General features: G+C 37.5%; 1 protein-coding gene across 1 annotated transcript in view; it reads left to right on the top strand.

The window, feature by feature from the left end:
* Nucleotides 1-21,488, top strand: part of PRDM6 (PR/SET domain 6) — a gene marked incomplete at both ends in the record, with an annotated part of 73,754 nt that extends 52,266 nt beyond the window's left edge. The window contains 4 exons of the mRNA XM_082335810.1: nt 873-997; nt 4,114-4,456; nt 14,062-14,238; nt 21,374-21,488. Of these exons, the coding sequence (XP_082191936.1) occupies nt 873-997; nt 4,114-4,456; nt 14,062-14,238; nt 21,374-21,488 (760 nt within the window). The remainder of the gene's footprint in view (nt 1-872; nt 998-4,113; nt 4,457-14,061; nt 14,239-21,373) is intronic.
* Nucleotides 21,489-21,715: the final 227 nt, after the last annotated feature.

Here is a 21,715-nt window from a genome sequence, read left to right as displayed (position 1 = left end):
ATCTTACACAGTGTTTGCCCCCATGTAAATCTGTTAACTGTAGAAGTATCACTCTGAAGCTATTTACATCAGTGCAACATCAGGGTAAGGCTCTTGTTTTTGTCGTGGAGACTCTAGGATTTTTCCTTTTTTTTCCCTCAACTCCCAGTTCAGTGGTCTAGGAATATCCACAGTCTTTTCCCACAGAGCGATGTGATAAGATATCACATTTACGGTAACACTAATTTATACTTACTGATCATTGATATTACTGTCATGTTCCACACAGGGGAAGACTTTTGTGGTTGTATGTTCAGATTAACCCCATTTTTTTTATTTCCTTGTCTATTCTACTGAACAATTCAAGATCTCTCTTTTTAGTGGTATATTGCTGTAATGAAAGGCCACATCGTGCTACTTCAAACATCTTGCTAAAAGCACTTATTCAAATGAAAGAATTGTTGTCTATTTGGCCCTAAAATATTTTAACTTTAGCTTAGATGACAAATGCAAAGCTGTTTAAATGGCTGAACTTACTTAACTATGTGCACCACCCTGATGCTTGTACTGTGTTAGCAAAACGCAACATTTCTAAAATGGCTTTAAAAGGGACATTGCAAGAAAATATCAGTCTTTTCATAAATCTTGGTGCTTCTAAAATCTTAGTGTTTAAAATACGCTAGGTACAAAGTGCCTGTAGGAACTGAAGAACAAAGTAAGAACAAAGTCCTTCCGTGATGATAGATTTGGTTTTAAAGTAATCAGTAAGTTATTCATTTAGTTATCTGCAGAAATACTTCCAAAACAATGGATTTCTACTGTAATACTGTGTATGATAAGAGGAGAATGCTCTATTCCTAAAGAAGGCATTTTTTTCTTTTTCTCTTGATCAGGTCAAATATATTCTACCGGGCTTGTATAGATATCCCCAGGGGCACCGAGCTGTTGGTGTGGTACAATGACAGCTACACATCTTTCTTTGGAATCCCTCTCCAGTGCATTGCACAAGACGAAAATTGTAAGTTCTTCCTTGCATTTCTACCTATGTAAGCCAGAATTCCTTTTTCATACCTAATCAGCTATATTTTAAGACATCTCAAATGTTATATATTTTAGGTAAGCTTGACATGTACAAATAAAACCCTGAAGCTGATACACTTAAGCTGTGCAAAATCATGGTATGGTTACCTAAATACACAGAGGTGTTTGGAAGTATGCAGGCGTGTGCAATTAAATAGAAGATTTCCCACCAGGGCAGCCCCACATAGTGTGGTAGTGTGTAGAATCACTTTTCCTTGTAAGTGATTCATTCCTAGTCTATTCTTAACTGATTTGCTTGGCCGTCTCCATTGTTATCAGACCTATCACAAGAGACTCTCCTGCCAAAACAGTAATGCATTGCAGGTCCATGAGGCCTCTGTTAGTTCTTCATTCTATTACCACTGAGTATGTCGAGAAAACCTTTGTCTGACTGATTGTAGAGATGAGATCCTTGTGGCTAAAATAAAAAAAAAAAAAACCAGCTTCTCTAAATACAGACTGACTGTAAGTAGCCTGAAATGACGATGAACCTCCATTCCATATTGGCCATCCCCATTTCCATCCATTCTTCTACCCCTTCTCAATATTTTGTTTTTAGTTTGCTAGGAATCATCGCAAAATTAAGCATGTAACTTATAACATAGACCCAGTGCAATCTAATGCTGGATACCTTTGTCTATAATGGGAATGGGTGATCCAAGCACGGCCCTCAGTTTCACTGTTTGTGTGTCGAACTTGATTAGAGCTTGCATCAAAGACCTCTCTTCCATTTTGACAGCTATGTGTATCTACATGGTGGAGGAAACCAATAATGGATGCCTGATTGAGTTTGGTCTAAAGTAATCCCGTGGCTGGCCACGCTTAATCGATTGCATACAAGATGTATTTTTTTGGTCAAATATGTGGGTACTTAAACAGCAACGCTAGGATGAACTTGTGTCTTGTAGCAACTTAAATACTGAACCATGCAGCAATAAAACAGCAAGATAGCAGGGATTAAACTGTCAAAAATAAACATCCTTTTTCATCTTGAGTTTTCAAATCTGTTGGGCTTGAGAAAAGTTTAAAAGAAATTTAATTACTGGCAGTAATGTTTGCTGATAAAACTCATGCTCTGCAGTGTACAATATAGAAATATTATTTTTTCTTTCATGAGCTGAAGCTTACAAAACCTTTATTTGAAAAGCAAAGCATTATGGTTAAAATCTCTAAATATTGTCACTTGCTATTTTGCTGTGAGAGAAACCAGAGTTTCATCCACAGAGAGACTGACATGTATAGATGAAATTCATCTCTGAGCATGGAGCCAGCTGCAGGCTCATATATGACTTAAATGCCACTTAAGCCCTCAGAGTAGATCTTCTGCTTATCTTCTGTACAGGGGTATTTTTACCCAGTACAAACTCTGCCTATATTCCTTAGGTCTTTTATACCCTGATCTTATTGATCCATCTTCTGTGGACTTTTATGAACACATTTAAAAAAAAAAAAAAAGTGATCTGCTTGTGTGAGAATGTTGGGAAAACGAAGGTATACAAATTGCCCCTTGTACTGAAGAGGGACATAGAAGATGTATTATATGTCTGGAAACTTGTGATAGACAGCCTCATGGGTGTAACTCTACTTAGAAGCCAGGTCCTCAGATACTCCAGAAAATAATAGACTAGGAAGGACCTCCACTTAAGCAAATTAAATAGCATGTAATATTATAATATTGGAGTTATTGTGATTGATGGAAGATATTAGAACATAATTCTGTGAACTAACTGTCATTATTTAAGGTATTACCCTAACATTATTTTGTATTACATTTTTATTGTATATTAAATAATGTTGGATGATTCCAGCTCACAACTGAAATTTAATTCTCATGTTTACTCTTAGAAATCTATCATCATGGATTACTTAAACAGAGTTGCAGTTTCTAATCACCTGTTTAGTAGGTGCTATGTACCTACATGTGAATATATACATATAAACACTTTGTGACAGCAACAAAATGTGTGAACATACATAAACATAGACATATGCATCAACATTTTTAATTTAAAAATCTCCATTAAAATATTATCTCATGAGGTCGAGCATGCCAAAATTAGAAAGCATGAGAAGTTACTGGGCCCAGGTGGCCTAAGTTATGCTTCTTTTTGCATTGTGGTACAATCTTTCATTAGTTGACTCCATTTTTCCATAGGACCCTTGCTTCATTCACTGCATAATCTAGATGGTACTCAAGGAGTGAGGCAGCTATTCAACCTTCTTCTATATGTTTGACCTCCTGCCTTCCTTATCATGCGACATCCAAATTCAGCACTAAATCACTTCTTTGTGAGAACAGCTTATTGCATTTGTTGCTGAAATACCTGAATGCCTCATAAGCCATAGTTAACTGATGATCATAAGACCTTCATGGGACTAGAAATAATTTTTGTTACTATTTTGTAGGTGGGAAATTGATGCACAAACATATCTCTGCCTATACTTTTCATTGTCTCATGGTGATCTAACTGCTGTTAGCCTTAATCATACAAGTCACGGTGAAGTCACTGGCTTTGTATTGTATTGGCTGTGTGACTATTTGTGAGATGTAATAGTATAATAGCCTTAGTGGCTGCCTTTTAAGAGGATAAGTGAACTATTGCTGCAGTAGATATTTAAGCCCTGTTGTATCTCAAGGAGTGTCTGAGCAAGGATTTTTTTCCCCATGACCTCAAAATTCATGCTTGTCTGTGATATAGCAATTGGACATGCTGACTGCAACATGCAGAGTTAGGGTATCACAAGTGCAGCAGCATTTTCTTTCAGGTGACAATCCCATTGTGCAATAAATGTATATCACAGTCAGGCTTCTCTGAGTCCTTTCAGTCTCAGACACCCCTTTGCATGAGTTTTCAATTCAGTGTCACAGAATCAGCATCATCCATTCAGATCACTATCTCATTCAAGCCCATATTTTTGTGCATTGTTAAAATAAAGTTGTTTAATTCTAGTGTCAAGAAAATGGATGTTGGTATTTTTTTGGTATCTCCCACACTGTATTAGTTTTAAAAAGGCATAAAAAGGATCTTATTTACTTTTCTTGTTTTCTCCCAGTGAATGTCCCTTCGACTGTAATGGAGGCCATGTCCAGACAAGACACCCTACAGCCATTTAATAAAAGTAGCAAACTATCCCCTGCCACTCCACAGCGATCCATAGTATTTCCACAGACTCCGTGTAGCAGAAATTTTTCTCTCCTGGATAAGTCTGGGTCCATCGAGTCAGGATTTAACCAGATCAGTGTCAAAAACCAACGAGTTCTTGCAAGCCCAACTTCAACAAGCCAACTAAATTCTGAGTTCAGTGACTGGCATCTTTGGAAATGTGGGCAATGCTTTAAGACTTTCACCCAGCGGATCCTCTTACAGATGCATGTGTGTACGCAGAACCCTGACAGGTAAAGCCCAGGCTCTCTTTATTTCTGTATCTACTGATAGTCAGATCCACTGCTTTCTTCTTTCATCAAGCTGTTATCATTTCCAAAACCAAACCATTATTAGGAGGAGCCTGTACAACATAATTCATCTGCAGCTGTGTGAAGTAAGCCGATAAAAACCATTGCTTGACTTCACTATTTGTAAAAACATTTGGTGCCTAAATGTGCAGATAAAAGGAAATAGCTAAGGATATAATCTTGTTTTTAGAATGGTTTGGTAAATCTGATGGAGGCAACAAAATAGAAGGAAAATTTATGAATATCATAGATGGAAAAATGAGGTCAAGATAATTAAAAGTCTCTCAGTCTTCCAAAGATAATCTAACTTGCTGCTCAGTGGCTGTCACAGTCATTTCAGGGTTCACCTATAGTGTGCAATGTGTATGAACTTAATTAAGTACTAAGAGGTAATGAATTGGAATTTTTTGCTTAGTACTATTTTTCTTCAGAGCATGCAAACCCATAAATCGTGCAAAGCTGTCAAAAGGAAATACCTACTCCACTAGTGATGTGGAGGAAAACAGATGCCACTTATTCAATAAACTAATATCCACACAGAAGAAAAATGTTGACTAGATACCTCAGAGTCAAAGTTGGTTTGAAAGTTTGTCAATACAGAATTTTATGGCCGTGAACTGAGGATGAAATTTAGCTGAACAAGTGAATTAAAATTTCAGGTACTCTGACCAGTGGCACAGTAAATATAATGGAACCATTATTTATTAATCAAAGCTGGTTTATTTGACAATTTTGATAGCTGGCAGGACAAAAGACAAAAATCAAATTAATTCAATAAAAAAGGCTGCCCGTGTTTTGTTTCTTCTTCAGCTGTGAAGAAGGTTTGGCAGAACAGCTGAATTCCTAGAAGGTTGTTCTAAAAGCAGCATTTAGTTGTGAATTACATTTAACCAAAACACTACCAAAAATAGGCAACAGTGAGTCTGTGCGTGTGTTTGTATGCATGTCTATGTCTCTTTGTGTACGTGGTTATCTACGTGTACACATACGCTTTTGTGATTCTGTAGGTGTGGAGATACTGGAGCATAAATCCAGTTTTCCAGGAAGAAATGTCAAGCATGCTAGGGGCAAACTAGATTCAATGAAAATCTTCATAGGATTTAAAGAGTTGATAATATTGTGAATGCAAACAAGTCCTTTCAATATTTTCTGAATTTTATACTGGCCTTGGCAGAAACAAGCACCATGCTAAGGAAGCTGTAGGACACAACTGCCAATTTAAGTGCCACAATGTAGAATATAGATCCTGAAAGGTCCATTCTCCTAAGTTTCATGGACTCTTATGTTTCCAGTATTAAAGTATCCTAAGCATACAGTAAAGCATAAAATGATGCATCGGGGAGTCTAGAAGAGATATGTTGTGAGGCTCCCCCACATACTTTTTCAGTGATTCATCCAAGTAGGTGTGACACCTAGATTTCATCCTTTCCTTCAATTGAACCTATGTCTTCCTTTATGAAGAACCAAGCTGCAGAACAGTTGATGCAAGAAGAATCTCTCCTAATGGAGCTGTTCTGCATTCTAAGGGATAGGTAAATATTCATTTTGCCAGAGAGAGAAAATGAGGATAAGTCTATCCTACAATTAGGTCTGTCTTGGTGGTGAGAGATTTGATTTTTGATTTTTTATTTTTATTTATTTTCTTCTAAGTATCTTGTGTCAAATATTGCCTGAAACACAGGCTGGATTTTAAGTCTTCCCCCTTAGAGATGAACACCCTCATTAGCACGTTACTTATTCATGACGTCTTGCAGTTTTGTCTCTCCTGTGCCTACCTAATTTGTCCATGCAGAGCAGCTTCAACAAGAAAAGGTAGAGCATTTTTAGCTCATAATGCCCTACAGCATAGTAGGAAATTTATCTAGATCATAAGACAAGTTGGCTCCCCCAGGAGCAAAGACAGCAAACGGTGATTAGAGAAAGGCCTCATCAGATTTGGGGAGGATTGGGGTGGAGAGGAGGTAAGTAAAGACTCTGAGCTGTAAGTGTTGAATCCCAGAAGCTTTCAGGAAGATTCGAAACATAATAGCTAACTCCTTTTTCTCAATATTGATACTGGCTAATTTAGCTGATTTCCTCTTTGGCTTGTTGGGTTTTGTGAATCCTGTTCTTAAGGAACTTTTTCTCTTGTGTTATGGAGAGAGCATAAAACTTAACGAGGTTGCAAGATACACTTAGGATCAATCTGTTGCATAAATACTAGATACTGCAGTGCTCTGTTCCGTGACATCTATGTTCGCTGTGTACTGAAAAAATGGCTTACATCTCTATGTTTTCATTAAATAAATTGTGCAGACTCCTTCTGGAGGCCAGTTTTGTAATTCCTTCTTTGTTCCCGTGAGGTGTGCCATCAACTTAAATGCTGTAAAAGCATTTCCCACTAGGTCTTCTGTAGCGCGTTATGTGGGACGTCAGCCACATTAATCTGTTTAAGCTCACTGCAGTTTGTTCAGTGTTTGAAATTACCAGAATAATAGTTACTGCAGATCATAACTGCCCTAGGATCTGGGTTCTCATATCCCCAGTTAGAAATCATTACAGGTTGAGCTTACATCATGGGCAGCTTTTTGTCTTTTAGCAGGTACCGGTAGATCAGCTATTTAGTAATACAGTGGCTGGAAAAGAGTTGTCTTTGGTTTCCTAAACATATTGCATTTCTCCAGATGAAAAATTCATAAAGTGTTGTTCCAAATTTCATGGAGACAAGAAAATAAGGTATGATTTGTGAAAGAATATCTGCCTGCCAGGCTGAAGTACTGGGTGCAACTCTCTGGTTTATATTTTCTCAATGATATCTGCAGCACTGCTTTGGCTGATAAACAGCTCCCCATTTATTGTCAGCAATTTGTGAGCACACCAGCCACTATATCTTTGATGTGACTGAAGCAGCAGGGGCTGCCTTCTCTAGGAAATGACTTTAGACTATCTGTTCTGGCTTTGTTTTTCAACAATGCTGATTACCTACAGCATGAGGTGCAGGGAAAACATCTTTGAATCTATACAGGAGCCCAGTTCATAGACTGAAATTTGAGAAAAGCACACTACTTAAGCTTGAGAAATTCAAAAAAAGAGATTACTTTAAAGCCACTTAGATTCAGAAAACATCTGAATGACAGTAGACATAAAAAAGACCAAAATATGCTTAATTCTGTTAGGCAGTGAGAAAGAAATGGTCCTATTTAACAGGCAGATGATTTGATAAATAAAAATAATTTAAAAAACCTGATGAATCCAAGTTAGGGAGAATTATTAAAATAATCTATTGTGTTTATTGGTTTAGATTAAGATTAGGATTTTAATTTAAATTAAGATTAACTTTAAATTATTTACTGGTTTACTTATAATTTGCTTCTCCCTTTCCACTGAGATTTTTTCAGTTTGCTATATTTTGTAGGGCTTCTCTTTGAACTTGATGGTAGTTGGGGTTGGACTGGGTGTGGTAGGTGAAGATTTAAAGCCATCAGGATTTGAATTCTGGGACTTTCTGAGCCTTTGGGACTTTTTTTAAGCCTTGCCCAGACAGAAGCAATTTGAGCAACTATTTCTTGAAGCAGGAGCCAGAAATCTATTTTTTCTTCTGTTTTGGTGGTGGGTTTTTTTTGTTTTGTTTTGTTCTGTTTGTTTGTTTGGGGTTTTTTTGTTTTTTTGTGTTTGCTTTTTTCCCTCCCTCTGCTGCAGAAATTCCCAACAATCCTATTTGGGGGGGCTCCAGAAAGGGGTAACCAAAAGCCTTTGATCACAGTGAATCATTTTTAGAGCAATTTTTTTTTTTCTTTTTCAGCAACCACTTTTCTGATAATGACACAGTCTCTTTTAAAGACATCTTCCTTCTTTCTCACTATGGTCACCAGATTAAGGATGTATTGGTGTTGAGGGAAGGCAGATGGCTGCAGTTCCCTAGTGCTGTCTGTGGAACATTTTTACACACAGCATGTACATCTTTGTGATATATATTCTCATAGATGATTGTCATGTATTTAAGCTGATAATTTGAGGGAAAACCCACTTTATAAGTGTGTCCATGGCGGACAGAATGTGGATGTTATCTGGCCCTCACAATTCTTGTTTACTCAAAAGGTATTATTGTACTCATATTTTGCTGTAGCACCTCAATATTCAGTTGTGAGGTTTTTTTAAAAAAACAGAAGCTTGAAGTTTGAAGTTGCCAATTTAATAGATCCTTTTCTCTAAGATCATAGCTCAGCCCATTTTGTGGTTATATTTTTCTTTATAGGTTCTGTGTGTTTGACATTGATGTTCTCCCCAAGTCCATTAATTAATTTAAACATCTCCCAAACAGACCTAAAAAAGTAAATGCTCTGAGGAAGAGTTGTCTACTTTTGTTTATGGAGTGGCTATGGAACATTGCTCAATTAAAGTAAACATCATGCTGAATTTAATGATTGTCCTTGCATAATCATTTGACAAAGGTTTGCAAACTCCCAGTACTCATCGTCAATAACAACAAAGCTTGTACAGAGCAGCACCTCTCCCTGACAGCTTCGGAAGTTTGAAAACACTTCAAGTACACTAACTTTCTGCTTTTGCTAGTTCCTCCACAAACATTTGTAAAAGACAATCCCAGAACTCCCATTGGGTCCAGCTCTGCAATCCCCATTGCTGCGTGGTGCCTGAAGTGCCTGGGGCAGTAGCTGTGATGCCCGAGAGGAATGCCAAGGCAGTAGGGGATGTAGAGTCCAGAGGTAGTGAATGTAACCCACCCATGACCATGCTGAAGCTAGCAATGCTTCTGTGTGCAAGTATCCTTAGATGTCACTTTGTTCTCCAGCCTCTTAGTTCAACTTGCCAGAAGAAGGCATCCCTCCAAAATACCTTTCCATTAGGACAACTGTGACCTAACTCCTCTGACTGCAGCTGTGCTCTTAATGCTGCGTGTTGTAAGAAGGCCTGTCCCTGGAAGCTGATGCTGGCCCCATTTCAACGTGCCCTGCTTTCATTTTTTTGCAGGGGCTGTGGTGTGACAGCCTTGCCCCTATGACACTTTGAAACCCTGCCCTGGGTTCAACAGAGCCCTGCATCCCACGCTTTGAGACCCTGACATGAATCACATCGGATTTTTACTTCATAGTCCTCAACAAGGAGAAAAGCACTTTCAAGTGCATGTCAGTCTCTATTCTTTCAGCTGGTGCTTTTCTAGCTTTTTCTAAGGAGAAAAAATGACAGTAATGTGCTATTTTGTCTCCCTGATCTGACAGTTTCAATGACAGAGTTACAGGTATTCAGGAACTCACCATTACAAGCAACTCCTCTTGTAAGGATTGCACTGGGATTCCACATGCCCGTTGAAAATGGCAAATTCACTCCTGAAGAGGCCTCACTAGAAACCTGTTCATCATAAAGGAAACAATTTGAAAATTCAGTGGAAAATAATTCTAAGATTTTTCAGATTCTAATAATTCAGACCATGAATTATTTACAATGTAGAAAATAAGTTTATATTGGCTGGATGTACTTAGGAGTTAGGGGTTGGAAAGTATATTGTTCCAGCAGAGAAACAGTACAAGATAAATAATTAAAGGCTATGTCATTTTTGCCAAATGAAAATTTAAAAAGAATCAATCTAAACGTACAGTTGTCTGTCAGCAACTATTCCAGGTGCAAAGATACACATTTTTCTATTGTTTTTTTTCATTGTGCATGTTAAGGGATCGCCATCCCCTGTACAAAGCATGAGCTTTTGTGAGGTTCCATAAGTGTCATAAGGGAACATGGGTTTTCTACTAGTCCTATACATGATGTAGTTTCACCCAGAAAAAAACAGCTACAAGAGTGAGAAAATTGTAAGATGGGAAAAGACATTACCAAACAGCAAAATCATTCAAGAGATTGTCTACATCTCTTGATGTAGAGCAAAAAGTATTCTTGACTGGTTTCATTTTGAAAATGTAACTTGAAAAACTTGGAAAAGCTCAAAATTTGAATAACTACAAAACCTGAAAACTATTACATCACAGTTACTCTTGTCTGAATGTCACTTTAAATGGCCTGTGTTCCAATAGTAGGCCATCATATAGACAGAGACTGTAAGATTAGGGTCTCTAGAAAAAGCTGTTGGACTCTACATGATAGTAAAGCTAGATAGCTGGTTATTGGTGCATGGGGTTAATTACAACAGTGTAATTTTTCTAACAGAAGAATTTGCTTCTAGGTAAGTAGATTTCCTTCCTTTAAGCTCAGACAGGAGGACAGAGAACTAGAAAAATATGTAGGTAGATGGTTAATGAAAAGCATTAGAACTGCTTTTGATGGCTGTTGGCACATCATTCTCATCTGCACATTGCTATACACCAGTTTAGCTGTTCCTAAATGTAACTTAAAAATACTATATGAGAAGATTTTGATCAGGCTTGATTTACATCTACAAGATCCTTTGTAGAAAACGCAATGATGAAGACATTCAAAACTCTGTTGTTTCTGGTATGTGATAGCTGGAGAACAATTTTTTATAGAAAAAAATATTTCTTCAGATAGTCAGCATGTACTTTGAGGCCCTGGTACACCTGTTTCATCAAACTTTCATGCTTGCAAATCTGTCTGTACATATGCAAAGGAATATTTTAGTTATGTAGGCTTTCACATATGAAGTAGCTGACATCCATTTTGTTTGAACATTAATTTTCTGGAGCATCAACACACATCTGGGCTGTCGCACAGCTAGGCTTATATTCACCTGAATACCTTGAAGCTCAAGAAGGTACAATATGTTCTTGGTTATTCCAGTGGAAATGAGTTTTTCTAGGCTGGGACTACATTCAGTCTAGCAGCACATCTTTGAGAATACAGCCTATGAAAACCACCATTTTTGTCACTATGTTGCTCGTCCTTCTGTCTGCAAACCTCTGCTATAAAGAGGTCACCATCTTAATTCATTGTCCCAGTGCAGACCAAAGCGATAGCAGAAGACATAACTGCTACATCAAAGACAGCCCTGCTCTGCCTGTGTCAATGTACTCACTGAACCAAGCATTGCTCATGTTCAGTCCTTCTGCACCACTTTCATTGTTTTTAAAAACAACATATTGATTTTATTTTTTGCCAAGAAAAATTTCTGAGCACAGTAAAATAGTTACCAGAGAACAAAATGATAACTTTTATACTTATTGAATGACTTCTTCTGTTCTTGGAAAAAATAGTTGTATCCAAAAGTTGTCAAAATGTGGCATATATGAATCTGCAGTTGTGCAAATTAAATACAGAATTTTAAATTTGTTATAGTATTTCAATGCATTTATAGGCTTTCTTTTTAAATGAGCTTTGTTTAATGTGTGCCGTGTGTCTAGCTTGAAAAAATTACTTATTTTGCCCATTTTAGTATTAATCAGAATTGCCTGTGTATAAACTAGAGAAATGCATCCCCTGCAAAGAGGAGGGTAACTTCTTTAATAGTTGTTCTCCCAAGATAAGGATGAAGGGAAAAAATACAGTCTAATGATCTATCAATAGGTGATTTTTTATGGGGCTCTTTTTCTTGAGCATCAGCCAGTGAAATGTATTCTTAGTACATATATTAATATCTTTTGTAAACAAGAAATTTGTTTTGAGCCAATGCAGGGGGTAGAAACATTTTACTTGGTATCACAATGTTCAGTTATAACTGGTTTGGAATTTTGACTATTTACAGACAAGTTACGGTGTGAGTTTTCACAGTATGAAATTAATCACATTGACTGTTAAAAAAATAAAAGATTAATTAGTTTTATGTAGTGTTGTATCGTTTATTGTGGTAGCTGTTAAAAATAGATAACCAGAGGCTAATAGATGTTAATGGTCCCTTTCATTATTAGAAAATCAATGTTTCTTGGATACAGAATATCTTAATGTGTTCTTTTTGCTTAAAAGTGTTTGATTTGAAAATACCCAAACAAATAAGTCTGCATTCACAAATCATTTTTGTTTTACCAGCACTTGAATTTTCATGTCAAGTTTGACAAATATTTTCTGTGCAAATTAGCCATGCGCTTCAAGAAAGGAGAAGACTGGGCATCTTACTACTTGTCTTCCAATAAGAGAAACAGATATTCAATACTTATTTTTTTTCTTAAAATATTATTTTACATATATTCATGTAATTTTTTAAGGACCATATAATCTATGTTAAGTAACCTTTCCACAGCTTTTATATATTTCTTTCAAGCTTGTTGGAGAGCAGTTAGATTTTCAAATGTAAGTAATTAAAATTGTAAGCTATTGAGTTATTGACTAATACTGAGCTATTAATCAAGCTAAAAAATTCTACAATCAGGGTTCAGTGCTCTGAAGCACTGTAAAATAATAGTATTTGTGTTCAGTGATGCAAGTAGCCACAATTAAGCAGTTCACTTGACAAATGAGATAGTTCACTTTATTTTGCACTTAATTGAATTGTACATGCTTGGTCACCATTGTCTCCTTCCCTTTAGTTTTGGTTTCTAGCCATTTAAAGATACACATTTATTAAAGAGAGAGCAATTAAGTTGGTGTTGGCCATTGGCTCTAGAAATGCAGACATCAAGAGCTGTGCCTTAAGATGTTGTGCAGGGTAAAAATCATTAATATCCCTCTAGAAAAATTCTTAATTTTCTTAACAAAGAGTCTAATGAAAATGTAGGACTCTGTCACTAACTTAACTCAAATGTGAAAAGGAAAAAACCTTGTAAAATGTTGATATTAAATCACTTTTACCAAACAGAAATATATAGACATTGTTTCTTCACATTTTATTTTAGTTAGCAATGGTATTTGCATTTCAGCAGTCCTGTCTCACCTTGCTGTCTTGTATCCTTTTCTTTCTGTGTTTGCAGTCTGTTTGCTATGATTCTGAATTTGTAACATCTCAGTCAGTTTTATTTGTTTGTTATGCTTGTTTTTAACAAACTAACTGTGGTGTTGAAAACTTAAGTTCTGTGTTTCATTTCAAGATCACAAAAAAGGCATTTTCAGTCTGGATGGGAGAAACATGTTAATTAAATGCAAATATTTTCAACAGCAGTAAGAAAATAGAAAAGTAATTGTAACATGGTGCTTATTTTTTCTGATGTCTCTCATTGAAAAAGGTGACCTCAAAAAACCTAGGTTCCTCCAAAGCAATATGAAGAATTTAATTGCAGTCACAGAATCCATTTAGGATATAGGTATAACAATCAGACATGCATTTGTAGGTAAGACTGTAGCTGGCACCAACAGACAGAGGATTTCGTCAGTCTCTTACCTCCAATATGTGAGGAGATTTTTGTGACTAAGGAGTATGACATTGAGTTTGGGAGAAATAAGGCAGGCATACGATGTGTAGTGCAGCCTCACTAGCTTGCTGAATTATGTTTTGTGTGGCATGATGCCCATAGACTTTCAGTCAATTCCGAATAATCATTTCACATTTGTTAAAGCAGTCTTGAAATTTTGCGTATGTGCCTCCCACGAAAGCCGCAGAGAAGTGCACCCGCAGTTCTCTTTGGAAATTACTGGGAAGACCAGATGTTCCCACCCATATGATTTCCTGTTCACGGCTATTGAATGCACTGATGGCATGGTGCTTCTCTTTCCCGTTGCAGGCCCTACCAGTGTGGTCACTGCTCCCAGTCTTTCTCCCAACCTTCAGAGCTGAGGAACCACGTAGTTACGCACTCCAGCGACAGGCCTTTCAAGTGTGGCTACTGTGGTCGTGCCTTTGCTGGTGCCACAACACTCAACAACCACATCCGGACACACACTGGGGAAAAGCCCTTCAAGTAAGTACTTGAAGCCAGCAGCCTTTGCCCGCTGAGATTAGAGAGGGACATGCATCGCTGCTATTTGCTAGCATTACTGATCTGTACCAGCACACAGCAGAGGTTCCCTTGAAAGCTAAGGTCAGACCTCTGGATAAATCCGTTAGTGGTGTGGCTAAAATCAGGCTTAAACCAGGCTTGGTTTTGGGTGCCTTGCAAGCCCTGAGCAATTTTCTGCCCTCTGATGCGAACTTGATTGTTTTAATTAAATGGCAAGCTGCTGCCAGGGAACCATAGCTGAAAATACACTCAAGACTGGACAAGCTATGCTGTAAGAACATTAATATGATTCTTTGATGTCCATGTGTTGAGGTAGATGGAGCTTCACATAAAAGCTAATTTGGATCTGGTTAAATATGGGGAAGAAGTATGCATCTTATTTTAGTCTCAAATCACTGCATAAAAGATGCAACTCTGGCTTGTGGCATAAGTTTGGTAAGATCATAATAATAAATTGATAGTGTTCAGCTGTCCAAGATATAAGAAAAAAAAGAAGTCACCTGGTCAAGATGGTTAATTAAACAGACTCTGCTTATTTCTGTAGTTCCTGTTTACTGAAATTAAAGTCAAGCACACACCTGACTCTCAGAAATTTTCCCTCTGTGCTCACCTCTAGCCATAGCACAGCTGATCCAGATGGATTTTACTTTCTGTTGTGCAAGACTCTGCCTACCTAACAGGAGGTGTTCTCCAAGACAGAATACAAATTTTCTATATTTGTGTCTGTGTCAGGCACAAATTTTATGGATAATTTACCTGGAGCAATCCCACTTTGGAAGAAAAATAATGTATTGATATCAACGTGTAATGTGTTGATATCACTTCTTTTGGAAGATGCGTGATGTTCCTAGGAGGAATGGGAATAAGTGTAGAAGGTTTGTGTCTCTTCCAGTTCTCCAAGGACTGTCTGTCCTCTGTCTACTTTTTTCAATTTGTCTTTCTTTTCTACTTTCCCCGCACTGTGCTCTTGGTCTGGTTAATGTAAGAGAGCTCAGCCATGGGGCCTGTCAGAACCCCTCATAACAAGCTCAGTAGAGATATCAGTAGAGATGCTTTGCCTCCATATATGGTTGAAAGGAAGCATGGCCTCCATACATGTCTCTGCTGGGGGCAAGGGGACAGTGCCAGGAACCAAATACTGCATATCCAGTACAGAAGAGCTTGCATACCAGAAATCAAGGCTAGGAGAGTGTTGTAGGTGGCAAAACACAGAAACTCAGAGCATCTAAACATCAACTCCTCTACAGGCAGTCTGTTGAATGCTCAGAGCCCTTAGAAAGTGAGCCAAAAATAGTGTGAGCAATCAGATTGATCTTATCTAGTTGCTGTGTAAATAGATTTTAGTAATTAATGGAAGAGGTTTCCGGGTCAAAATGGAAAATAGATTTCTTTTAATGTTAAGGTGTTACTTATGTGTAACCTTGTTGACTCCACTTAATTTTTTTCCTTAACATCCTGTTTTTGTCATGTTTCCAATAGATCTGCTATTTTGCTCCATTTAGAGTCATTATTTTTCCCCTTTGGTTTAGTAATCTTTTTCCCCTTTTCCAAAATGATCTTGACTACAGCACAATTTCATTTGTGAAAGGGCTTAATGTATGTACTACAATTAACCAGTGGCCTGGTATTTGTTTGTTTGTTTTGCCCTGCTTATGCTGAAGTATTTAAGTATTCTGGGAGGTATCTGCCCATTCTTAAAGGTGCAGTGCAGAGCAGTAAAAAATGTGGATGCTTTGTACTACTTCTTTATGATGAATGGCATAATTTCACTCTTGTAAGATTTTTATTTAGTTTCTTCCTTAAACTCAAAAAAGAGTAGTACCAGTTTCTCTCTGGAAGACTTGTTGAAGTATTTGCTGTAAGCTGACTAGTAATTTCACATGAAGCTAAAACTGGAGCTGCAGATCTTCCCATCCCTGCTGGTCAGATAAGAGGACACATATGCCCTGATCCTGCAAGCTGTTCAAAAGGGTAGATTTGCCTCCCATGCAGGATTGCTTGCATTTGAGAGAGGAGGGGCAGAAAACTTATCCAGAAATTGATCCACCCTCTCTGCTGAAGGAAAAAGAGATAGCTGCAGCTCATCTTGATGTTTCATCACCATTTAGATCCTCCTTTGAAAAGGAGGGATCCAAGACCTGGTATTAAGTAAGCTTAGGAAAAAACCTCAACAAATTCTTGTAAGCAAGAAACGTAAAAGGGACAAACAAGATTTCTGTCTCTTGATCATGCAGTTTAGGTTTTAAATGTTTGTTTACAAAGGGGTTTTGAGTGTACTCTTACCAAAAAAAGTGCAAAATGGAAAAGTCCATTGAGATAGGGTTTCTGTACCTCAAAAAAGTCTATATTAGTGGTAATGTACATACTTCTGTTGAATAATATTTTTACTATTAGCAAGAACAACCATGCATAGATAGTGCCAAATTACTTAAATTCTAGCTAAGTTATTTTAAAAATAACAGGCATAATTTCAAAGGTATTACTAAGTTCAATTTTCATAGCTCAAAATAGGCAGTCAACTGGACAGTTCACTTGCATCTACTGTAAATGCAATCTCACTATTTCTAATGCAGTAAGGCAGCTATGTTTCTAAGTGGTATCTGGACAAATTACAGTATGCATGGATTAAGCAGGCAATGTCAAACACTAAGTATGCATATTACTTTCAGAAGGTCATTTTAAGAACAGTGAACATAGAGTGACAGTATTTTAAAAAAAGTCAAATTAATTGTTATTTACAAGGAAGTCTGTGATTGGTTAAAAAGTTTTTTCTGTGAGAAGGCACTTTCTTTGTAGGTCCTAGGTAACTTTGGATGTATGGTGGAAGACTTTTCTATTTGCTTTTCGTTACAGATAACAATGCTAAGTGAGGTTATCTGTAGTCAAAGCTTTAGCTGCATTGCCTGGACTGCAGGTCCAGTTAGAAGGGATTTCTTTTCATGTCATCACAAGCTATCAAGTCAGCCTCACCACTGTAAAGTTTTTGTGTATTCTTATCTTACTGAAGTCTCCACTATGGCTGGTAGTCTGGGAACAAAGCTCTTAAGCAAATTAAAAGGTAGGAGAAAAAGGAAATTTATCCCCGTTTCTTAAATTCTTCCTCCCCAGTCTCTTCCATTTCATCAAAATTAAAGATTAGTTAAGGGACTTGCCTGCAGAATCAGCGTTATGCAAACATCTAATATTTAGGAGTCAACCAAAAAGAATTCGAGGAAAGATTTTTTCAGATTGCGATAACCCAGGTGTTTTTCATTGTTTCTTACTGAAATACAAAACTGGGGAACATTAATTTCAGGTTAAATATAGATGTTGTACCTGCAGTGGCACCTCAGCTTTGTGTTGTTTTTTGGGGTTTTAAAAATTGTTTTAAAATTTAGTCTTAAATGCTGTTCTTGAATGAAATCTTAAAATGTGTATTTTGAAAATATCAAATGAAGATATTTTTTCCTAAAATAGACCTTCAGCATTTTCTTCACCCAAAGCCTTTCACAGAGGTTGACATAAACTTTGGCATTAAACTAATCCTGTCTGTAATCCTCAATGTCAATGTTTTGAAAGCACTGTGAAGCAAACAAGCAGACCAGTGACAATGAGGGCTATTTAACCAAACTCATAAAACCCAATACCTTAGAAATATCCAAAACCCATTGATGTTCACATTGTTTGTGAATTTAAGAACCATTTTGATTACCATCCCCACCCATGCAAATCACACAGGGAAACCTTGTGGTAGAATGAAGTCTTGTGTTTGACAAGGTTGAATGTTGTAATGCAACATTACTCCTTACAATTAAAATGAAGGTACACACACATTGCAAAAAGATAACATGAATCTAGTGTTCACTGATGATATCTAATTGTGTGAGGACTTTTAAACTGCTTTTTTGGATCTACAGCATGTCAAGGGCTGTCTAAATTACTCTCAAATGCCATCAGATGACTTAAGTGGAAATTACGTGGTCTCTCATTTAATAGGTGTCATTATTGCCAACACTTGTATCTACACTTGAGGCTTAACCAAAATTTTGGTGTATGTCTAATAGCCAGGCTTGGGCTCAGCCCCATGGTTACTTTGTGAGTGGTCGCAGGAGAGGTGGACTCTTTTTCCTTTCTGACTGCTTTGGCCACTATTCACCCTTCCAACACAACATTAAACATGTGTGGCTTGTAGTATGGAAACACACACACAAAAACATGCACATCAGGCTCATAGACACAGGTCATTGCAGTGGTTATTCTGCTATGACAGGCTAGAAAAAGATGGCTGATAGAGGGAAAGATTACATCATAATTCAAAAGAAAAAATATTCCTGCTTTTTCTCCCATTCCTACCTACCGTGAGAGAGTTGTACTGACTGATGTGACACTATTATCTTCACCTTTCCTATCAGTTTGTATCCAGCTACAACTTCTGTGGACCACATTGAAAAGAGGAGTCAGGGGCCTAATATAGGTCCCTGCCTGTAAGCCAGGTACTTATATATCCAAAACCATAGTCCTGAAAACACCATCCACACCCTTTGCAAGTGCCTAGAAAATACTAGGCACCTTGGGTACTATCTGAAGGTTACCTGGGTACATGAGAAAGCCAGGGGAATTAGGCGCTTTGCCAAAGGCTTTATTCCGACTTTTGCCCAAGGGCTGTATAGTGCAAACACCACAGCCCGACCAGCAGAACCAGTTGGAACCCACATCCTTCCTGTCCAAAGGGCACATGCTTGTAGCAAGAGATGTATTCTTTTCTGGTCTCTCTTTAGCATCCTTCTTTCCTGTGTCTGTATGAAAGTGTCCCAAAACAGCCTGTAGCTAGGAAGTTAGAGCACTCTCACGGTAGAAGCAGCTTGTGAATAAAGGACAGGAACCTGCATTTTAAAGGAATACAGTGAGCCTTGCTCTGTGCTTTCCAGAGCAGTGCAAGGTGCTGACTGAACGCAGTGCCCAGCTCTAGCCTCCCAGGCAAGCTCCAGAAAGGGTAAGGAGGTCTGCCACAGCTTCATGGCCAGTGGTTTTAATGAGTAACCCTGTCTTTTGATCACCTTATATTCTTTCTCTGATTCACATATGGCCCCTAGGCATCCTAATATAGTATATTAGCATATACTATATTATACTATACTATACAATATAGTATAATAGTATAGTATAGTATACTATATATAGTATATAGCATATAATATAATATAATATAGTATATATATAGTATATAGTATATATTTATTTGGCCAGGCCCTTAGAAGTGAGGTGTTGCCACACCTGATTTTGTAGGTTATTTTGCAACTGTACCACTTACAGCTTGGTTAGGCAAGGATCTAAGCCTCCTATTACTCAGAAAGCAAAGCACTTGTCTTTGTAGACATCAAAATAACAAAACTACCAAGTTCAAGTAGATGGCAATATCTCATACAGACTAAGTTAACCCCCAGCCTCAAAATTGATTCTAATGCCTCTGTGATAGATATATATATGTATATAAAAATAATACAATAATTTGCAAGTTTGTCAGGCAACGAAAGGTAGTATATTTTGACACACTAATCCAGTAACTAATCAGTTTTCTAATAAACAATCAGCAGTACACTAATGTGTCATCAGCACTTCAGGAGCTCTGGAGAGTGGATGATCTGCACATAGACGTTAATGAATACCCCAAAAATCATTAAGTAATCAATACTTCTGAGTTATTTTCATTGAGCTGATAGGTCTGATACATTAAAGCTGACATTTTACATTTGTCAAGATCACAGTGCAGTTTTTAACAGTGGAACAGGCTGCTAAAAATATTCCATGAAAGACAATCAAAGAAACACAACTTAAAAGTGTTGACATTTTAGATTGGTACAGTAGCTTGGATGAATGACTCTGTAATGTCTGTGCTAAATGTTCCCAAAGTAGAACTTTCTTACTAAAAATTACTAATGTGAAGAACATTCCACAATTATGCATATGTGTAAATATCTTTCTTTTCTCTTTTGTTTTTTTTTTTTGTAAGCAGCTAGATCAGTGACAGTTCACTTTCTATCATTCACATCAGTGAAGAGAGAAAGATGAATATGAATTAGCTGAGCCCTTTGTTTTCCTCAATTCTCCTTTGAAGGTGAAGAATTCATTTTAGTGATTCTTTTATGATAATCTTCTTTGAAGATAAAACATCACACAGCACCATTAAATCAAAGGTGGCTTTTGGAGCAAGCGCTATACAAGAAGAATCCGCTGCATCTGTATTTGCAACTCATCAAACACCCCTATGTGGTGTTCAGAATGCAAATTAAGAGGGCAGTATTTGGGAGATTAAATACAACAGATTCTCTTTCAGAGCAGGGATAGGGGATTCATTCCAAGCTGGCAATAACCCCCATCCTATCCCCTCCAAAATTCAATGGCTTTGTTCATTTATTCACACGTTATTTTTGTTGCAGATTATGGTTCTCTAAAGAGAGGACAGGGTAGAAAGAGAGACGACATAAAAGACAGTGAAGCAAACACTGGTGACTGTTATGAGTTCTTGCTCAACCCACAGATTTCTCAAATAGTGTGGATGTTTTCAGATAATTAAGTAAGCACTAACTCCATGTGCCTATTTAAAATGAATCACACTGCATAGTCAGATCAGACAAACAAAGAGTTTTCTCTTGTTCTAGCACTGAACGATTATTGCTTTGTGATTTCTCTTCCTCCAATAGGCAATTGTGGATTTTAAATTAGCAGAAGGTGAAATTCTATTTGTCATCAATTTCTCCTAGGGGTTACAGAGCAGAAAACTGCAGACAAGCTGCTTCTTTGATGGCTCACTCCTAAAAATCTCTTTTTGTTCTTTATCTATTTGAACTGACAGTGATCAGAGCTACAGCAGGACAGGCCTCTCTGGAGAAATCACCTTCCCCCTGTCTATTGACAGATTCCTCTGTTCTGAATCAGACAGGCCTTGTCCCATCATAGGCATCAAGGCCTTGGAAGTAGCCACCAATTAAACCTCTTGAGCCAGTAAAATCTGAAGCCACTTTTGAATGTCTGTTCTGATTAGGCAGGATGAGACAAAGCCCATCACCCCCCCCCAGAGCAGCTCCCTGGTCTCAATTTTCTCTCTTGCCTTCACCAGGTGCGAGAGGTGTGAGAGGAGCTTCACACAAGCCACCCAGCTGAGTCGACACCAGAGGATGCCCAATGAGTGCAAGCCAATAACAGAGAGCACAGAATCAATTGAAGTGGATTAACTGATTGACTGGTTGGAATTAAACTGCAAGGAAAGTCATGATTAAATGTCACGGACACTTAAGCAAAACCAAAGATTTCCTCTGAGCAACTTTCAATCAGTCCCAGAAAACCAAAAGCAGTAATAAAATAAGTAAGATGTTAAGAGATATTGATCCTGGCATGGAAGTGAGACCAGGAAAGAGATTATTTATTTATGACTAGGGATGAGTCTTATTTCAATTGACAA

Source organism: Platalea leucorodia, assembly GCF_965183815.1.
Source record: "Platalea leucorodia genome assembly, chromosome: Z".
In the NCBI taxonomy this organism is placed as follows: domain Eukaryota; kingdom Metazoa; phylum Chordata; class Aves; order Pelecaniformes; family Threskiornithidae; genus Platalea; species Platalea leucorodia.
Note: the sequence above shows the minus strand (reverse complement) of the source record. Positions and strands in the feature narration are given on the sequence as shown.